The following is a 22484-nucleotide window of genomic DNA, read 5'->3' as shown; positions in this document are numbered from 1 at the left end:
TTTTAAACGCATTACATAGTGCTACGTGCCAACAAGTATCTTTTAGTCCATATTTGATACAGTAAACTGGATCTGGTGTCTATACACCTCCAGCATAACAACATTAAACTGATCAATATTTATTAAGTCCTTACTGCAGTCTTGTCACGCAGTGTGGAGCACTGTTGCAGAAGCTCCTGCTGGACAGACTGTTTCCGACAGACCAAAGCTACCCGATCTCTTAAGGGGAGCAGCAGTTAGTAAAACAATGAGACAAAATCCAGAAAGTGCAACCTACAGCCCATGTGGTGCTTTGCCAAAGATGTGTTTACAATGCTGCTCATCCCAGTCCTCACATCCAAGTGAGTTTCCTCTTAAAAAGAATGTCAAACTAACAGATGTTCGAAAGTGTCAATGTATGTAAGTGCCCCAGAGTTTGGTGCTTTCATAGCAATGTGCCCCGGGGGCGTAACGAAGGATGTTAAGGGACATGGAGCACATCTGTTTCGGTCTACTATGGGGCTTAGTGGGGCATGGCCTCATGGGTAATCCCCAGAGCAGACAGCGCCGACAGAGTCAATGCCTACTGAGTTTCACCCTTCTTCACCTCCTGCTCTATAGAACTTCTCTCCTTGCAGCATAAATGGAACTGCTGTTAACCACAATGCTCAATGTGTCCTGGCGTGATGAGCTCCATCCAGGGCATGGTCAGATACCACAGTGTCCCCTTTCACACAGGTGCATCAGGACCTTTATTTTGCAGGATTTAAAAGCATGCTGCTTCACAACTACGAAATCCCACTAGGAATATGCCAGTTAAAGCGTTCTTATGGAAAAACCACCCACTTTAATACACAAGCAACTAGAATCCCACAGCAAAACACAGAGGTCTACATCGATTCTGAGCAAACAATTTGGGGAGGGAAGCTATGAATAATGCATATCCTTCTGGCATTCATCCATGCATGTATTTAAATATCTTTTGCAGATGGCAGCTATCTTCTCGGGCAAATACAACAGAATGCTTTATAGGTTTTGATTTCTGTGACCAAACTCCACACGGCACAAAGATACCTCTTACTTCCAATCGGATACCTTTCGGCTTTAGTGGCTGATACACGTGGCCAGATGGTCAAGGTTAGGGTTACAAAGAGCTCACTGCACAGCTAAGGGACTGGCAATTCCTTTGCAGATGGGTGGGGTCCTATTTGTTCAGGCACACATTGGGTACAGGCATCCACCAACACAAAACAACACACTGCAGTAAAAGATAGACAGTCACTGCCAGAGAGAAGCAGAAAAAGAAAATTTAAAAAAAAAAAAAAAATTTAGACCACTGAACAGTGAAAAAATTAGATGCAGTCCAACAGTTGATCACATCCACAGTGATTGCTCGCACAATCTAAATAAATGCCACATGCAGACTTTAAATATTTAGCACTTTTAGCTGCGCTGTGTCCCATGTTTCCTTTTTTTTTTGTTACTGAAAAGCTAATTAAAACATTCATCTTCACTGCAGTTGACTACTAAAATGCTCTCCTCGCTGGGGTCTCAAAATCCACGTCAAACAAGCTAAATTATGTCCGGAATTCAAAAACTAGAATCCAAACTAGTCCAACGGAAGGGACCACTGAAGAGTCCCTGCACTTACTTCCTTCAAAGTTTTGAACAAATTCAAAATTCTCACTTCTTATCTGTAAAGTTCCACACTTCCACAGTTGCTTGGCACCTCTACGCTTCAACCTCTGCATCCTATCAGTCTCTGGCCCACTTTACAGTCTTCATCTCACTCTGGTCTTACATGTCTCTCAAGCTCACATACATTCTATGGGAGGTCATGCTTTCTTCTGCTATGCCTCCAGATCAGGGAATCTCCTACTCTGTACACTTTTAAATCAAGGCTTAAGATCCACATGCTTATATATACACCATTTAGCACAGTTTTTCCTATGCCTTTTCAACCCTTTCCCTCTCATTAATTTATTATAGTTTAAGTTTGTTGTTTCAGCATCATTTTACTGTAATTTTTTTAATGCTGCGATTTAATGTAAACCACTGTATAGTCGTAACCTATGAATCTTCAAAGCCATTTGACAGACTGTTTTAAATAAATGCACTACATAAAATAAGGGGGCACGGTGGCATTATAGGTAACACTGGTGCCCAACAGCTTCTGAGCTGCTTGGTGGGTGTGGGGTTTGAGTCCAGCTCATGGTACGTATGGTTTCTCCCCATCTTTGTACCGGCAAATCAGTCCCGTTCCTCCTTGCCACGGAAACCATGCGAGTGTTCGCTATGAGTCAAATTGAACTCGATGGCACATCCATAAATCCCACAAAACAAAGATTATCACTTCATGGAGCTGTAGATGCCACACACAATGTTTCTTTGAGCGGTGGGGTATTGAGGAAACCTAATACACTGGGCAAAAATATGATGATGGGAAGCCTTACTAGCCAGCTTCTCTCTGCTATCCTGGACTCGGGAATATTTTTCAAAAATGTACATTTTAGATTCTGTCTCAGTACCGTGCTAATCTCATGTTTAACCATTCATGAAGGGCGACACCTCTGTACCATGGAAACCGTGATGCGAGGAGACGAGCCTCGGCCGCAGCCAATCGGAGCAGACGCTGCCGGCGAGCCAAGACGAGCCAACCAATAGCAAGACGCACGACACAGATCGGCTAGCCTCAGGCACAGGAGAAAACAGCTGTCCATATAAGGAGAAGCTGCAGTTCAGGTATGAGAATCAGGTGTGATGCACAATGAGCCTGTTCCACTTCCTAAATCGGCAATCTCCTGACTACTCAAACTGGACATGAAACTGAACAGCACCATCACACAGCACACCACCCTCACACTTCAGCTTCCTGAACCATTCTAATGGAAACCTGCTTGTACTGCATTAGTAGCTCAATTACGAGAGCAGAGTTGCCTGGACCCATGTAATAACGTAACGCTCTAACTATTCCCTGCAGAGCAACATTTTTCTGCTCAGCGGGAGCATTTCTCACAGGTCACATACATTTTACCTCACAAGTTAATAGTTGCCTAGTAGACATTTAGCTAAGGTCTTTGAATGCTCTTGGTTTTTCATCTTCGCTGATCTACTGGAACTGGAGCGTGTGCAAGGACAGAGCTGTGCTAAAGGGTACGACAGTTATGCCTTCACATCCATGTGTTCCCACCGACAGCACGTAGGGAGTTTGCTGCTTTCATTGCTACGGTGGAGCGCCCAACCAGCTGAGGGACCTGGGCTTCACTTGCAGCAGTAACAGCCAACCTGCAATGGCAGTCAGTAGCGCAGTGTCCAGTAAGACATCACAACCTGTGCTTTTGATACTTGGACAAGACACAGAATTAAAGTTGCCCCGGTGCACACCATGCACACAGCCACACACACACACACACACACACACACACACACCTGCATGAGCATGTAGTAGATGCCCGCTAAGCCATGTGCCGCGCCCACGTACTGCTTCTTGTGCCACTCGTAGAGCAGCGGGCAGCGCTCCGTCTTCTTCTCTTCCTTGGACAAGTTCTTCCCCGACTCCAGGATGGCTCCTACCACCTGGTAGAGAGCAAAGACACCAAATGAGCTCTCGTCCACACTGTACACAGAGACAAAGAAAATTGTGGTTGGATGTGTTCAGAATGTCAAATAAAAATGACTGTCAGATCTAGACAATTCAAATAACACTGAAAAATTGCTACATATGAATTCCAGTTTTCATAAATACTACCATTAGCATTAATAGCAGTATTCATTCAATTACATTTTTGGATGCTGTTTTACAACAAGGGTGGCACAATAGTACAGCAAGTGGTGCTACCACCTCACAGACCCTGGGTGCTAAAAAAGAACATGGGATCAAACTGTACCAAGTCTGTGTGGAGTTTGCATGTTCTAGTACTTGCATGGTTTCCTCTGGGTACTCAGGTTTCTTCCCACAGTCTGAAGACAAGCAGTCCAGGTCAACTGATGACTAACTTGCACATAGAGAGAGAGTGTGTGTGTGTGTGTGTGTGTGTGTGTGTGTGGGGGGGGGGGGGGGGGGGGGGCTACCCTACATTGAACTGGCCTCCCTTCCATGGTGTACCCCCCCCCCCAAACCTTGTACCCAGTGATTCCAGGATAGGCTCCAACTCACTGCAACCCTGCTCAGGACAAGCAGCAATTGAAACTGGATGGACAGATTTTACACAGAACACAATATACCAGACACACCAAAACTCAGGGAGTGGCACTTCCACACAATAAATGTAACAATAACAGTAAATGGACAGTAGGACCCTAAGGTCAGCCATTTGAACTCAGTGTCCAAGAGTGAACCCTCATCTCAGCTCAGAGTAGAACACAGTGCCATAAGTAGCGTGCCATAAGCGGCACTCAGCAATTAAACTCGTTCATTGGAGCGAATTCACAAGACGAGATGCGACAAGAGACACTAGGTCCTAGTCAAGGAAATTGCACCCCGCAAATAAACAGTCCTGCAGCCTCCTCCGCACTGCCCAACATGCTCAGCAAACAAACCACTTCATCCTAGAGCTCCTGTTCGCTGCCTGGCTTTTGCATGCTGCCACACGGCAGGGAGGGAACATGAATCACCAATGAGCACAGAGCTTGGCGGGAAACCGGAAAGGAGACGCGCCAAGTCAAGCTGAGACCTCAGGTGACAGAAAGGCTCTGCTGTGCTGTCAGCACCATCAGCACCCAATGGTGAGAGGAACACTGTGTGGCTGGTCGCACTGGCAGTGAACATCATCTATAGATTCTTTTTAACACAGCATTGTTTTTGCACCAAGAAATGACAGCACCAGTCATGTAGCACCATGTGTAGCGGCATCATAGTAGTTAGAGCTGCTGCCTTTAGACCCAAAGGTCACAGGTTCGCATTCCACCTCCAGCTGTAGCACCCATGAGCAAAGTATTTATCCTAAATTGCTCCAGTTAAAAAAAAAAAAAACCCAAGCTGTATAAATGAGTAGTAATTGTAGGCAGCTTAACATTGCAAGTTGCTTTGGGGAAAAGCATCAGCAAAAGGAAAAAATATAAAGAGTGAAAGCAAAGCAACCACCGAGAGTCCCACATATCCTAAGAACTGCTGTGAAGACATGTAAGCTCATTTCATGATCAAACTTTTCAACCAAATGCCTAGTGTGGAAAGAAACTAGTTTCCAGCAAGAACACTCAAAATTGTAACTTACTATATAACGCAGGTAAAAAGTGTCACATGAAGAATGAAGGCACATCCAGCACTAAACAAGGCTGTGTTGGATTGATAGGATGGCAAGAAATAACCAGCTATCAGAAAGATATCTCTGATGTGGTGCTGAAGTACAGCCACTCATCACTGTCATTCCGAGGTCTTCATTAGTCAATCAGCAGACAGGAATAAGACACCAGGTTCTCTTTTGATAACACAGCCCTCCAATTCAGCAAGCTCAAAGGCAGCCTACCTAATGCTTGTTCTGTTGCTACACTATCATCAATAGTCCAAGATGTACCTCTCAAGGGAAAGTTAAAAAACCTTCACACAATATATACCTTATTTAAAACAGTATAACTCAAAATGTGGAAAAATGTGATTGACGTTAGGGGGGGGAAAAATTTTTTTCTGGTAATTACCAGTGACATGAAAAAAACAATTCTCCAGTAAATATTTAGCATTTACAGGGGAACTGTTGGTTACGTTTATCCTGTTCCAGGCTCTGTATTTTTTTCCAATATAGTAGGGGGAGGAACAGAAAAATCAAAACTGAAGATTCTGAAATGTACCCACAAATGCCTGCAATATATCGTGAAGTATCTTGAAACTGAAGTTCAGACAGCTGCTTGCCTGGACCAAAAGGAAATAAACATTCTTGTGTCCAAAGCTCTTTTATGTCTATACAGGCCAGGCTTTTCAAAATGATGCACATCAGCACTCACATCCAGAGTTTTGTACAATGGTTTTCTGTCAAATGGAAACTGACAAAGGAAGAGAGATTTATGTAGTGGTTCTGAACATGGTAGTAACAAAGGTGCTACAATACAGACAGACCTGAGCCTATGAGCTGAACCTGCTAATGGCAAAGAAGTAGAGAAGATGAATGTCTGCAGCGTATCACAGCCAGGGCAGTCATGCCACACCAGGGCCGCATGCATCGGACATGTGACCTACGAGACAGAGAGATGAGACAGACCAAACTGGAAAACACTGTTTCACAAAAACACAAAGGAAAAAAAATCCAAACAAACATCTTTTACTGACCGAGTAGCTGAACAGTTTCTCTTCCGTGTTCCCTCCCCACCTATCCCAAACTCTTAGGAATCCAAAACCCTCTTCTTAAAACCAAAAGATTTCCCTAAAGCCAGGATCTCTGCACACCACCGTAAATTAATGTACTTACTGAGACACAAGTAATTTACTGCATCTACTTATAAACAAACCCAACAGCTGGGGATGTGAAACGTGGGAAATGATGAGCAGCAGTATGTCCCTTCACCACACTGACCAAGAGTAAGAGGGCTCTTCCATAAAGCTTTCAAAGCAGATCAACTGGCGTCACTTACGCAAGCAAGTTCTTCATATTACATAGTGTGATTCAGCTTGACGACTGACATGAAAACAAACAAATGATGAGGGCTGGTCTGGTGTTATTCACAGGCAGGCTGAAATGAAGGATATCCATTATTCATGCGCTTCACAGATGTCCGTGCCCAAGGGCAACTCACACAGCAAACAGTACTACACTTTTCACAATTATACTGTCTGTTGCCTGGGAAAACTTCTAGCAACAGCTCCCTCTGGCTTCTGAACCTGTAGGCAGGGACAGACTTCTGGAAAAGTGAAAGAGAGAAAACTTCCCTTCTCGAACCCTACTGGGGACAGCTAGTTGGACATTTCACCAGCATGATGAGATTAAAGAGGAAAATATTGCATCCATCCATCATCGGTACCTGCTTGTCCAGCGAGGGTCACTGTACTCCAGCTTGGTGAAGGTACACCACAAAGGCATTCACACACACACACACACACACACACACACACACACGTATAGAACTATCAATTCAAGCTGTAAAAAACCAGCACTACCTGCTGCGCTAGCGTGCCACCCTAGCAAAATACTGCCTCAATAAAAGGGAAACAATCATTTCAGAAGTCAACTGATATTCATGCAAAACAAAGCAGAGCGTGAGGTCGCCTTCAGGAAGCTGTTTTCACGCTGGCACCAGAGTGTGATGGACTTTATTTTTTTTTTTTTTTTGAGAAGTCAGCAGCTTCCCTTGCCAGTAACCCCAAAATACAAAATTCAAATAGGGAAATTGGAAGCAGGGGACAAAACTAAACAAAAACCAGCTATCAGCAGAATCTGTAATGAATCCCCACACCAGAGAGAGCACACCTTAGAGTCTTTGATCGATAACTGCCAATAATTCTTTCACAAGACAAATTGATCAGGTATGCACTTCAAAAAATGCAGCACTGCCAGTAAGATTTCTTGATGCAAACTTATCCCTTCCACAACTTGTAAAAATAAATTGTTATAAGAGTGCAAAGTAAGGAACAAAACAATAATACATGAATATTAACTTCTTATTCATCTCAGCAGTTGGGAAAAGTGACAGATACCTGTGTGGCACCTCCACTCTGACACACAGATTTTTGTCATCTACGTGGATGCATTAAAACAACATGCTGACAGCCTTTGTTCCTTTGATCTTAGCAGCACGCAGCACTGGGTCCCTTCTGCTTACGGCAATATGCCTGTCATTCGTGAAACAGATGTCATTACCCCGAAACATGGTGGCCATTCCAAAAAAAAAGTACAGCGTTGCAAAACACCAGGTGGGCGCCTACTCAAGGAGACCACCGGCCTCACGAGATTCTGCAAAGAGGACAGCATATGGACGTGAAGGCGATGCCAAGTGGCTGATTTTGCACCCTCTGGTGTGAGGGACTTGGCTGCTGCCTCACACGTCCTTCCCCACACAGTAATGATGTATAGCAAGTGGCTGCCCGGTAAGAAAGAAACAAAGGAACACCTCCGCTGGAGCTGGGAACTGCGAACATTTACTTACCACTGTCACTTCAACATCTGTATATATCCTCTAAAAAATGTACACTGTAAGACAAATTTCAAAGGATATTTTCCCAGCACTATACTCCACAGTATCTTATCCGTCAGAGATTTATTCCTTATTGCAGATATCTTTCTACACCCATTTGTACCTTATGATTCAAAAAATATATTTTTAAAAGTTCACAATGTTAAAAAACAAGAGTGACAAACTAGAAAATATAGCCCAAACAATAAATAACATGATACAAGAACTCTACTTCAAAAAAAAGTCAATAAGTTTGCATTTCCCTCACTCAGTCAGTCTATCACTTGCCCCCTGCAGATTTCTGGTCATCTAGAACCTGTCCCAGAAGTATAGGGTGTAACACTAGTTCAATCCAGGGCAACCAAACACATTCGTTAACTCACACATAAACACAAAGAACAACTTAGAATAACCCAACTAACATTGAAAAAACCCTGCCAAACAAGGGAGAACATATAAACTCCACACAGACTGAGATGGATTGAAGCCTGCAACCCAGGAGCAGTGAGGCACCAGGGTTACCTGCTGTGTCACTAAGTATGGCAATAGCTTATGCCAACAATGAATGAGGAGTCCTTGTCACCAAAATTATGACGACGTATAAAATTTAGGGTTGTGGCTCAAATACTACTCAGCGTTTTTTGGGGGAGGCGGAATTGCTTTATCAGACTTCAAGGCAACATTGAGCCATAAATAGAATGAACTCTGCAGGTCTTTCTCCCACTGGAAAGGGCAGCATTTAAACTGTGCTTAGAAAGCACCTTTTCATAAGAGGAAACAATTTCCTCCATTCCTAATCCTTGAAACACAAGGCTACAGGGTGCAACTTGACTGGTGTATTAATAACCATCTGTTTACTAGGCATGCTGGGAGGAGCTGGACAGGGGCCAGAGTCATCCTCCCTCTACACTGGCCTGGTGAACTGCCCTACCTACAGCAATGGCGCAGACTCTCCATCTTTCATTGAGACATACAGAGTACTTACAGAGGTGTTGCATCAACCGCTTTCTCTTTCACATGAACAAATACTCTCACTCACAGAGTCACTGACACATGGAGTCATTCACACACCAAGTTACTGCAGAAAGCAAGCTGATCACCTGCAAATTCCCGCTGCTCCTCTAGTGTCTTATTGTAGTCACTGCTGCAGAACTGTGGCCCCAGATACCTACTGTAATTACATTCAATTCACAACATACACAGCCCCCAATCTGAATCCAGTTACAGACATTTAAAGGGCTAGATGCTGATGCGGGAGGTACAACAGTCTGTGCTGTGCCTGCCAGACCAGAAAGGGAGGCAGAGCGGTCACCTTGGCAATGACTGCATCATCCACGGTGTTAGGGCCGATCTCCTTGTTAACGTAGAGGAGTGCGTACAGGTACCCTGCCCGGCCATAGAGCAGCTCATCCGGGATGTCAGAGTCGGAGCTGACCACAGAGCGCTGCAGCTGAAGAAGCCTTTAAACACACAGGTTAACAAAAAGCCGTAAGAAATAGTCCTTTCACCTGCTATGTCCCTTGTTAGGTAAGCTTGACCACCAGTACCAGTCAAAGTTTGAGCACACTTAATGAAAGATAGTCTTTTTTTTGAGACATTCATTTAGCAAGTCTGATCAGGAAATGAGCCAGCATGTCTTTCCAGCTCCTTTGTAGCAGTTCCCAGAGATGTAGAATCCTGCAGCTTGCTTTGCTGTCCAGTACAAGTTTTGTCCAGGTTCCCTACATGTACCTACTCTTTCCACTAGCACCGTAGTTATGACCAACCAACGCAAAAGTAGAACTGGGACCAAATCACAGACAAGTTTACAGCTCAAACTGTCAAAGCAGCAGGTCTTAAACACCAGGGTGTGTGCAGTTCTGTAGCTAAGGAAAAAAACACCATTGTCTCAGACTGTTTTCTGCTGCACAACTTGAAGAGGAAGATTCTCTATAATTCAATCAGCCACTTACTGTGAGCAATAGGGGCTCATCAGAACTGCAGTATAATCAAATGTGCAACATATTTCATTTGGAAATTGCACTAAACCAGATGTTCTCACGGGTCTAATCAAGACTGCTGCAATATTTCACATGGTCAGAGTTTAATGTTTCTTTTCGCAAGAGTTTTCTAACTACTGAAACAGCAAGACTGGTTTCACTGTATGAAGTAGAACTAAGAAAGAGACCTCTGTGAAAATGGCTGAATCTCTTCATAACTGACTAAAATAAAGATTCAGTTGTGGAACTAAGTGCAAAAAGACTAACATTTAACCCTTAATGAGTTCGTTTCACTTCACAAACCTCTGTTAACTTGATATGAATATTAAAGCACAATTTGATTAAAAATGAACATTTCTACTGTGGACAGATATGAAGAAAGGAGGAAAATGTCAAAAACCACTTCCGACACCTACGTAGTACATTTAAAGCATAACGAGCACAGAGATTTATTTCAGCAAGAGTTTTTTTCTTCTTCTTCATTAGGAAAGGTGTTTAATCTGCTAAAGGAGGCCCTGGGCACACACCTAGTGAGGCACTCCTGCGACTCAGCCTGGTTCTTCAGCTTGTGGTGCACGACAGCCCCCACGGCCAACGGGCCTGCATCGCCACACAGGAAGGTCACGCGGCGACCGTTCAGGTTACGCAATGTCCTCTTGACGTAGTCCAGTGCACGCTGCAGGTGGGACGACTCTCCAGTGACGCGATGCAGCTGCAGGTACAACAGTGCTATTCCTGGGAAGAGAGGTAGGGAGGACGTATCAGAAAACACCATCAAAATACGCATCTCCAAATTCCAGTTCAGTAGGAATTCACATCACGTCCCAAATCAATTTAGCCTAGGTGCCCATTTCAAGCAATAAACTCAGTCAAAGTACACTGAAAAAGTGTTTGGGTCATTTTCAAATGGAATTTACTTCTTTATGTGCATGTTGTCACCACCAAGCAAATACAAATAAATACTTGCTGCCATCAAGGGGGACCGAATCACTTTTCTATGCAGTAGTAGAAAGCGTAAGCAGGCTAGACAGATGACGAAACATGGCAGACCATGCAGACCCTGTGCTCACTGACCTGTCCAACCAGTGTAGGCTGAGAAGTCATGTGGATCAGCAGTTTTCAGGCCCTCTTCCATCTGCTGCAATAGATCTTTGATCTTGTTCTGTACCTTCTTCTTAAAGGCCTCGCTGACCTTTGGAGATAAGAACACCAGACAACATAAAGCTAGGGACACAGCAAGCCTGAGGTCTCTGCAGTTGTACTGGGCCAGTAAAAACCATTCATTATCCTTTCCTCCAAAATAATACAGTAATTCAGCTGTGTTCACTTTAGCATGGGACCTGGCTGCCTTCAACGCCTCCACACCTGGCAATAAAAAGAGAACAGTGGACATTTTGTCCTCCTACTCATGCCCTGTCAATGAGCCTTTATTTTCAGTTATAATTATCAATTTTGTTGACTCTATTCTCTACAGTGATTTACAATATTAGCTTTGTACAGTAAGCTACTTAAAATAACTTAGCAGTTAAACAGCTGGGTAATTTTTACTGGAGTAATTCAGGGTAAGTACCTTGGTCAAGGGTACTACTAGACAATGGGTGATTTTGATCCTGGCTTGTCGATTCCAAGGCAAAGTACTACCCTATCAGCTGGAAAGTGGTTTTGTGGCAGCTTGTAAGTTGCAGGCACCTGCCACACCAGTGCACTGAATGTTAATGCAGCGGACAAATAGGAAACCTTTGACCATTAACCAACTGAACCTCTCAGACTCCCCACACTAACATAGATGATCTGAGCAGTGGGGGGTCTAAAACTAAAGCAATTCCATATTCTTGCTGTTTAAAAGTCAAATAACTGCACACTGTGCCTGTTTCGGCATTCTGTATTATTGCTAGAACACAAAAGGATTCCAGATACATTGGTAGCAGTTGAACTGAGAAAAGAGAAAGGGAAAAAAAACTGAGTGAACAAAGCAACAATCAAAACAGCAGACAAAGCGCCTTATGTCTCAGTATTGTAATTGTACAAAAGATGTTAGGAACATCACAGACAACAGAGCTAGAGAAGCATGGTACAGAGAAGTAAGATTACACTGTTTGCTCTGAAAAAAACAAAGAGCAGCTTATAGCACAAACTGAGTTTCGTAGGGAACCAAGATATCAGAGCTGATAAGTGTGAATGCTGCATAAATTGAAGGAAATCTGATGAAACACACAGCCTGCTACAAAGATCTGAGGCAAAAAAGTGATAACAAGAAAACCCTACAGTTGTTTTCAGCAAAGTGTTAAGGAGGATCAGTAAGATCAGTACCCCAAAAGCCAGGTCAAAACAAAGGGCAAATGACCCTTTACCTGACTCATGGTGAGATTAATTAATACAGTGCTTAATACTAGCTAGTGAACACGGTGGAAGAGCTCAGACGAATGACACCACTCCTGACACAGTGTCATCCACCCACCTATTCATTCTCGATAACCACTCAACTCCCAAAAGTCAGAGTTGTAATCCACAGCCTGTCCTAGATGCGCACGTGAGGGTGCGAGGCAGAGTACACTCGGAATAGGACACCAATCCACGTAAAGGCAATCACACACTCATTCACTCACAAATATACACACAAAGGCAATTCAGCACAAAGTCATGTGAAATATACGTCTTTGGACTGTGAGCGGAAACCCACACAAATGCAGGAAGAAGAGGTAAACTCCACACAGGCGGAGATGGACTCAGAACAAACATTTCCTGTGCCACTGCACTACATGGGGAAGAAGGGGGGCAGAATTAATGAGATACTTCTGTAACTACGAAGGGGGTGCGGTGGCGCAGTGGGTTGGACCGGGTTCTGCTCTCCGGTGGGTCTGGGGTTCGAGTCCTGCTTGGGGTGCCTTGCGACGGACTGGCGTCCCGTCCTGGGAGTGTTCTCCTCCCCCTCCAGCCTTGCACCCTGTGTTGCCAGGTTAGGCTCTGGCTCCCCATGACCCTGTATGGGACAAGCGGTTCAGACAGTGTGTGTGTGTGTGTGTGTGTGTGTGTGTGTGTGTGTGTGTATATATACCGTGACTACTGGAAATATAGAAAACCTGCAAAGAGCAAAAAGGGACACTGCCTAAGTATGAAGAAACATAGACACTCAATCGCAAACACTGGATTCCTTGTTGGAAGCAGGCAGCTGTTGATCAGGGCGCTCATACTGCTTGTAGCCTGGCAACATGAGAAAGTCCATGTGACACAAAGCAAAGTCTCCATCTCCATTATGTTGTGTCTTGCACGTTTGGTTCTCTTTAACTGGAGGATGTAGCACTGGGTGCTCTGAGGTTGCTTGGAGGAGTGACAAATTCAGTCTCCTTGGCAACTAGCTGGTTTAGAGGACTTTGAGTTCGGCTTCAAGCATTTCAGTCTCATTTGGTGGAAGGAGAAGGATTCACCATCACTGCAAACCATCTAAATATGACAGAGTGGTCAGCATACAGTATACTCTGGACAGCACCTGGTATAGATGTCACCTTATAAAGCAAAGTATTAAAGTTCAAATCCCTAGCTCTGCTGTAATAGCCTTAAAGAAGGTACGTACTCTGAACCAGTAAAATTATGCAGTTGTACAAATGGGTAAATAATAAGTAGCTCAGTATGAACATCTGATATTGAAAGTTACCTTGGACAAAAGTTTGAGCTAAAAGAATAAGTCATACAATTACATTAATTCAATTTACTCCTTTACACAGCTGGGTATCCAGAGGTAACAGCTCTAACCACCACAGTACCGGTGACCACAAAAGCTTGCTAAATCCGTACACTTCAATGGCCTTGTCAAATTGGAAGATGAACATTACATGATACATATCTATCTCCCTAGCACAAGAAAGAGAGTGAAGGCTGACGCGGGGGGACTGAAAAAAATTAAATCTTGCTGTCCACAAGCTGCTTCAGGTCCATGCGTCACTTCAGTCTAAGGGAGAAACAGTCCCGTACATGTATTCCGTTCTTGTTTACTTTTAAAGCACCACTAGTGTTTAAATTTAAAAAAAAATTCAAAAACTTGTTCTGTTGTATCATCCATGTTATCCTAACAGGTCCATTCCTTTGTGAAATATTTTACAGATCCTACGAAACATTAAGTACAACAAAACAGCACATCTTCGCTTAACTGATATTTGATCACTGCTGTGCATGCAGTAAAACCGCTCTAACGGCAACAATGAAATGCAGCTACATGTCTGAAAACAAAACGGTAACCAATCACACTATGACAGTTACATTTATTTATTCAGCAGATGGTTCTTCTCCAAAGCAAGGTACAATGATTAGTGCATAGAATTTAGCCGACACCCTGATGGAAGCATAGTAAGACAGGCTCACACTTGAATGGAGTTCTGTCATTAACATGTCTAGGCTATGTTAAAGATCACAGTCTCTAACAGCTCCCTACTTCCTGTCTTTTATGGGATACAAGACAGATGAAGACACTATGTCAGTTATTGGAGAGAGTTTATAAATCAACTGTGATATCAGCCACACACACTGGTATGAAGCAATTTTTTTATGTTATGTAAAGCGTATTATTCAGTGTTTATTTTGTGTTTCTTCAGATTCGTGTTTTCGTAACATCTACGTGTACTGTGTAGACCACCTTTGTTTCTGTCCTCTCCTTTGATCTCTGCTTATGTAGTGTGTAACAGTTTCCAGTATTTACAATTCATGCAGTCACTGTAGCTGACAAGATTTTAAATTACCCCTCAAAAAAAATCTGCCACAGATTGTGGATAAAGCAAGCCAGAAATAACGGCTTTCATAATAATATAATATGAAAGCCATTATATTTTCATCAACTTCAAAATTGAAGTTGATAATACAAAACTGGATTTTTTTGACATTGGTATTAGCAATTTCTAATAATAATAATAATCGATCCCCTAGCTAATAAATTACAATCTGCCACCTTTTCAATGTGGGTGATATGGTGGCAAAACAGGCAGTGCTGTCGTTTCATAGTGTTTGTACGATGCGAGAGGATGTTGGTTTGATCCCTTCTCACTGTGTAGAGTTTGATGTGTGTGGAGCTTACCCATTGCACATTGGATGTTTACATTGTGCACTGTACACTTTATACATGTACATAAATCTTGCTTTTGCACTAATAGTTATTTTGTAAATTTGTAATTTATGTCTTGTGTCTTTTTTCCTTATGTCTTTATAATCTATGTCATAAGCTGCTGTTTCTTGCATTTGCGCTAATAGTTATTTTGTAAATTTGTAATTTATGTCTTGTGTCTTTTTCCTTATGTTTTTATAATTTATATCATAAGCTGCTGGGAGGATTCAGAGAGTAAGAATTTCATTGTATGGTGTAACAGACTGTTTACTGTACATATGACAAACTCTTCAATCTTTGAACATTTGCCCCATGTTCACATGGGTTTCCTTCAGGTATTCTAATTTCCTTCCACAGTTCAAAGATGTGGTTTGATGAAAAATACAGTTAGAATAAGTTAAAAAAATACAATCCTGAAAAATACAGTTTCATTAATGATTTACCCATTGCACATTGGATTAATCCACCCAGGCCTTACATGCTTAACATCATTACACCCAGACCATATTTTAATAGAACTATTATAAACAACTAACCAATGATACATTTAATTTAATCAACAATCCCATCTTGCCGACAAAACAAGGTCCTGGTTACCAGCACGGATGTTTGGAATGTTTTTCCAAATTTGTTGCAATAACCAGAGGTTTACGTTGTATCTAAGACTTTTAAAATAAACTGGCAAAAGGAAACCGGTGTATAACCAGTATAATCGGACTGTCAGCATTGAAGCAGGGGAACACTTCCATCAACCCTTGTGTGATAGCCTTCCAAATAACATGTCATGTATGTGTGTGTGCGCTAACTTATTCTGGTGTATAGACGGATGAATGATCATAGAGAGTTTAGTGTACTGTATCTAGTATGACACATGGAAATTTTAATTCATTATCGCTTTATCTGTGAATAACTGGGTGGGACATCTATATTCTCAAGCTTTTACTGACTTACACAGTGGTTGGATTTACAAACGGACTTCTGATCCCAAATGTGCTCATAAGTTGAGGACCAAGCGTTTTAAAAAGTTAGGACAATGTAAATAAGAAAAAATGTCATAAAATTATTTACAAAGACAGCCAAGAGGGGGAAAACTAAACAAGGAACCTGTCTACAAACTTTGGCTGTAATTTACCTTGTAATCTTGTGAGTGATGCGAGCTAGAACTTCATACAGAGAAAACAACACAAAAACAGGGCTATGAAAATTAAGACTGAGTTTAAGCTCTCCAAAGCTTTGCTACCTTTAAGCTACTGAAACGTAGGTCTTGAAGGGCACCAAATTGATTTTTTTTAGGAACTTTCCACAGTAATAACTGGGGCAGTGATTTTTTAAATGCAGTACACTACATCCATTATGTCTTTAATCTTTTGAGCTACATTTGAAAGGATAAAATTCCAAGCAACAGCTTTAAACAGAAGTGAGCATGAGATGCCTTTCATGCTAATAACCCAGTCTCTGGGTACTCACCCTGGCTAACAGCAGCAAATAGGCAAGGCAGTGCTGAGTCAGAGAGTGTTCACCTTGCAGAAGCAACACCCCCAGCTAGCTGGTCTTTCACAGCCACCCCACTGGGCAGCTTTCCAGGCTGAATGTGATAGAAAGACTGAGTACAAGTTCTCTCCTCTTGAGGGAAATCTCTGCAGTCTAGTTAGCTTAATCAGATCCAAGGACGACCCAACTACCACAGAGACATGCTTTTGACCAACGGTGATAAACAACGGACAGCAGATGATGTAATGGTTAGTGCTTCAGTTATGAACCCAAAAGAACCAAGTCTGAATCCCACTACTGCACTAGTATCCTTGAGCAAGGTATTTAACCTGAACTGACAGTCATACAGCTGTATAAATGGGTACAGAATACAGAATGAACAAAAGAGAAACTAAGTAGCTTAGCATGCAAACAAACAGTTGCTTTTCAGAAAAAGCATATCTAAATTAATTAATGGTGAAAAATATGAGCCCAAGGTACATTTCATCTGTAACTACTGACATGTTTGTGTCCAAAAACACCCTCTGTCCTGCCCCTAGTGTCAGAAATTTACATTCAGTGTTTGGTCCGTCACCTCTGCATCACGACATTTAGAGAGAGTTGTTCATGTCTTCACCCTCCTATCTTACATTTCAGAGCACTTGGGGAATCTGATTCCACCCACAGATCCCTCAAGACCAGATCAGACACAGTGCTTTTCAAAAGGTAGGTTCAGAAGGATTTTTACACTTTATGCATAAAAAAAAAAAAAAAAAAAAACATTTTTATCCTACGCCTGACGCTAAAGCCCCTGATATCCACCTACATCCCCTACCCATCAAACTGCCCAGCCCCAAAATAAGTGCTTACAGAATATATCACATTTCTTTGAAATCATTCAACAAGTAATATTCCTTTGTTCTAGATACACTTCAGCAATTCTGTATAGAATAAATCTCCAAACATTGATCACATAGTAATGGCAATAAGAATGTTTATTTTAAAAAGATTCCTTACCAATAAATATGCTGAGAAGCTGTCACTTTAACTCTTTATGACAAATCAGGCACATATAAAATATTACTGTGCAAGTGCAACAAAAACACAGATTTGCTGATATTAAAGATCAACAATGGAGGACTGCTGAAAATTACTGCTTCTACATGCAGAAGGAAAGGACACTGGCCGATCCAAGTTAGAAAGCATAAAAATCTAACTAAGGAAAAAAAACAAATGTATATTTACATTTACCAGATCTATACATTTATCTTTTCTCAAAAGTGGGACAACTCAGAATGAACAAAAGTGCATTTAACAGAAAGATACAGATGCAGACAAGACCCAAAGTACAGTTAATTCATCATATCCCCATCTTTCCTGGTATACTTTACACAAGTTGCTGCTTATCCAAAAAACAACTTAGACTACATCTGTTTTCTGGGCCACTATGCAGAACAATATCCATCAGTATGACACCAAAGTTCACTGGACTGTGAACATCCTGAGCTGCAAAACTGTTGTGGTCACCAGCTGCCTGCTCTTTCTAAACTTTCTTCCAATGGTGGATTTAAAAGAAAAACGAATTTCAAGGGAAAGCGGAGTTTCATGCAGGCTTCACACTTCAGTCCCAGAACAGCCGGTAGCCGCACCAGAGGACATCAGCGAGCTTTCCCTTTCATGGATCACAAGGTGTTGTTTCTGTCACATAAAAAGAAGTGGCCACTCTGTATGTAGACCAAATCAACAGACAAAATAAAAAAAAGCATATTAAAATTTAGCCATTAAAGACCCTCTGCAGAAGAGACATGTATATGTCATCTTGAATTCCAAGATTCTATACAAATTCAGGTCTAACTACACCCTTCAGTGAAGGTAAAGTTTGATTTCTTATGATTTGTTGAATTCTCAACTGAGTCAGAATCTTCTAAAGATTTTGATATAAAGCCACTTCTGCTACTTGACAAGTTACTTCCCTACATCATTTCGACTGGTTTTCTACCAGGTACGAAACAGTACCTAAATAAGTATTCTTCATTTATAGCAATATTAATAAAGCCAGAATTTAAATAGAACACCATTTTGTACTAGATGATGGACCAACAAAAACAAATATTTTGTGTGTATATAAAGTATATCTTTTTAGTCCTCACGAAAGACTAATAAATTGCACAGCACATTAAAAGTTCAAGAGAATCAGCCGAAAACCAAACTTACAAGAATTTGTTGAGGTTGGCAGCAAGACTGCAGGGAAATCTGTGCGGGAGAACCAGCTAAATATAAAAAGTGTAAGAAATTGTGCCATTTTGGCAATGCTTAAGCAAATCTGTTCTGTGGGCTGCATCATTCTGGTACACACAACAGAATGACAGAAATCAAAAGTGGTTCTCCACATCCCCTGTTTGTGAAAACTCCAAAAACACTGTCACCTTCACATAAAATAGACAGTACAAACTCTCCTGAGGAACCTGCATTGGATAAACTGGATAGAAGAGTCAAAACAAAGTTACCACAAACGTCCTACATCTCTGGAAACTGCTGCATAAAAGTCACGAGAAGAGTCAGCCCATTTCCTGCTGAAACCTGTTAACCACTTTAATAAAGAAAAAACTAGCTTCCAGCAAGGGTACTCAATATTTTGACAGGCACTGTAAGAGAACCATTACATAATTGTGTATGAATATTAATAATAGGTGGAGGAACAGTTTAGAAACTGATTGTGCAGAGTAATGCTGCGGGGGTGGGGGGGATAACGTTGAACTTACGAGTTAATTAACCTTCAAGATGTGTGTTGTATAGAATTGTCAATATTCTAGTAAAGTTTTATGCAGCTACTTGTGTGATGAACATCGGTGCATATGGTGAAGAAAACTAACTGTACTTAAGAGTCACACATCTGCAGCTATGTCTCTTTCTCCTAATGTAATGCACAAATTGTATTTTCTATGAGATATACATCACTTTGGAGAAAAGCATCTGCTAAACAAATAAATGTAGATGTATAGGACAGAAATGTCATTGAGTTTCCAAACAATACAGATAAGCCAGGGTTGTTTCAGGACAGGAATGGCTGCAGATTTGTGGGCCACTAAGGTAGGTTCTAGGCCTTTTCTTGCACACCTTCTGCTGTTTTCTGTATCTGCTTCATTCCAGCACACCTGACTCAGAAAAAGCACATGGAAAGCGCCAAAATCCAATTCAAGTCTAAAGACAGGTTTATTGCATTATCCCACTACACAGATGTCTAATACTGCACTGAAATATTATTAATCTCAAGTCTCAGTACTACCAAATCAAAAATCTACATTATAATAAAAACTTGAGAATGACATAACTGGTAAGTATTCACCTACTTTACATTAACAACGTTAACTAGGCAAGGTGTATTCCACTTGAGAAAGAGCACCAAAACACAACAATCAGTGAAGTGACCAAGAGGCTAACTGCAACACTGACAGAGCTCAAATGGGAAACACTGTCCAGAGATCCATACCTGCAGCAGTACTACAGACTGCAAAAATTAATACATGAAAGCTACTACTGGAAAGAAAAAGAAAAAAAAAAGGGCAATCTTAACTAACTCCAGGAATTTGACAAAAGCTATATAACAGACCTTGAGATCTTCTGGAAGAATGCATGGTGGTGTGATGAGGCATAAATTGAGCTCTCAAGCAGAAAAGGCAATTAATATGTTCGGCACAAACCAAACAGGTAATGCTGTTCCCATCATCACGAACAGAGATAGCAGCATCACGTTGAGATCTTCAACAGGATAGATTGGAAACCTTGTTCCCATAAAAAGGAAGAAGGACTGAGCCAAATACATGCAATCCTGTAGGAGACTGTTTCATTCAGCAAGAAATAATTTTATAATCTGAAAATGTATGGCAAAAACTACAAAAGATAGTTTAATATAAACAAGACTGTTCTAGAATGACTCCGTCAAAAAACCCAGGATTAAATCCCAATGAAAATCGAAGGTAACTGCTTTTCATCCATTTTCTCAATCAAGCTTGGTAGATCTGTAGCTGATCCGACACAAGGGAAATTCTTTCAGAGAATGTAATCAAGCTTTCACTTTTGGAAAGGGAAAAAAAAAAACAAACAAAATGTTAAATTTGTTTTGCTAATGAATAGATCAAATATTTCAGCAGTTTTACATTTTGTGGAAAACAATGTTCAGTTCCCATCAATGGACATACTTGAGTAGCTATTTCTGCATGTATATAAATAATAATTAGAGAATAAAAATTATTAAAAGCTGCTATTAGCGCAGTCAGTTTCACTGCTGTCACTTGGAAAAAATCTGATTAATAGGGAGTGTATTTTTGAAAATGCCAACTTCCTAACTCAAAGACGACATGCAAGCAGCTTTTGCCAACCATCTGGAGTGAGTCCAAAATTAATTGCCACTTCTGACCCCATGGACATTTCAGCTTCATTTATATAACGATGGGGAGGGGTATAATCCGAGGTTCAGGGCTGGCCTTCTTTACAATCTCAAATCATTAGGATTACAGATTTTATCAGAGGATTATCACCAAAGTCTTTCACTTTGTTCATTAAATTTAAAGTGTTACAGAAAACCATCACCTCCCCTGAACTGGATTCTAAAAATTTCATCTTGAGCGGAATGAAAACCGAAAACTCGATACATATGATTAAGTTCTTCTTGCAAAAAAAGAAAAAGAAAAAAAAAAAAAAAAAACTAGTGGCCTGGGCAGCAAGAGCCGTAGCAGTTATGGTTGTCACCTCGCCATCCAAACATTATCATTAGTTCAAATACCCACTCCTGTTGTAATAACCTTGAACATGGTATTTATTCATTGTAATTAATTATTAATATGGCAAGAAAACTCTGCTGTATAAATGGATGAATTTGAACAAACCAAATTCCAGTCGATTTTTTAACAGTATAAATTCCTGGAGAGAAATTAATAATCAAAGTGGCAACACTGCACGGTTATTCACTAACTGGTATGCAGTGTGTGTGAATAGATTTACAAACTTTGGGACCTCGTCTCGTCTGCTAGACATAGCTGGGCCAGCAGGTGGAGTGATGGTAAAAGGCAATAACACTAGATTTTACCTGTCTTAATCGAGAAAATCGAGTAAAGCTGTTTCCTCTAATCACGTGTTGTATAAATGTGAAGTATCAAACTAACAAAAATGCAAGCAACATTTTTACCAGTTGCTCTGGCCTACTGGGCTAATCATGTTAGCTAGATGCTAAGTCGTTGTTTCGAACAAACTTCTGCCCAAATTTCTCCAAAACACACAACATGTCTAACCTTTCCGTTCCCATCGAAGGGCTCAGTGCTGCCACCGCCATCCGAAGGCGAGTTGGCGGCTGTGAAGACGCCTTGGTCCCATTCCGGGAACGGATTTGTGAAAGATCGCTCTTCCATCTCCGCCTCGGAGGCCGTCACCAGTCTGAGCCTCTTGGACATGTTCTCTCCCATCGCCACGGAAGGTCCACGGGGACAAACTTAGCGAAGGCGGCCTGCCGTCCGTAGAGGACCGAGAGGAAACGCGTTTTTGAAACACGGGGAGCTCACTGTGGGACGGGGTCTCAATGTAACGGATTAAAAAAGGTGATAGAGCAGATGGACACGGTTCAAAATCGCCCAGCTGTCTGCGCAACCAACAGAAATATAATACCTACTGTTTACCAGTTAAGCGAAAAGCAGGATTTTGCCGCTCCTTACTCCAAAAAGACCATGATTCAGGTGCTGAAACAGAGTAAAAAAGCCGGTAGTAGTATCATCATGTTTATATTCAAACTGAACAAGTCCGTGCGCGCTGACTAAAATTAATCATAAAAACGAGTCGGCTAAGTTTGAAAGCCCTCCATACACGTAAAATAAAAGATG

At 41.6% G+C, this 22484-nt stretch overlaps 1 protein-coding gene across 1 annotated transcript in view; it reads right to left on the bottom strand.

Moving 5' to 3' along the window:
• The window catches only part of lancl2 (LanC lantibiotic synthetase component C-like 2 (bacterial)), a 32122-nt gene extending 9853 nt beyond the window's left edge, over nt 1-22269 (bottom strand). Inside the window, exons 1-5 of the mRNA XM_018754205.2 lie at nt 21903-22269; nt 11130-11247; nt 10583-10790; nt 9389-9536; nt 3409-3555 (exon numbers count right to left, since the gene is read on the bottom strand). Coding sequence (XP_018609721.1) covers nt 3409-3555; nt 9389-9536; nt 10583-10790; nt 11130-11247; nt 21903-22073 — 792 coding nt within the window. The 5' untranslated portion in view covers nt 22074-22269. The remainder of the gene's footprint in view (nt 1-3408; nt 3556-9388; nt 9537-10582; nt 10791-11129; nt 11248-21902) is intronic.
• Nucleotides 22270-22484: the final 215 nt, after the last annotated feature.

This window comes from Scleropages formosus, chromosome 9, assembly GCF_900964775.1.
Source record: "Scleropages formosus chromosome 9, fSclFor1.1, whole genome shotgun sequence".
NCBI lineage: Eukaryota > Metazoa > Chordata > Actinopteri > Osteoglossiformes > Osteoglossidae > Scleropages > Scleropages formosus.
This window is presented reverse-complemented; position numbering and strand designations above follow the sequence as displayed.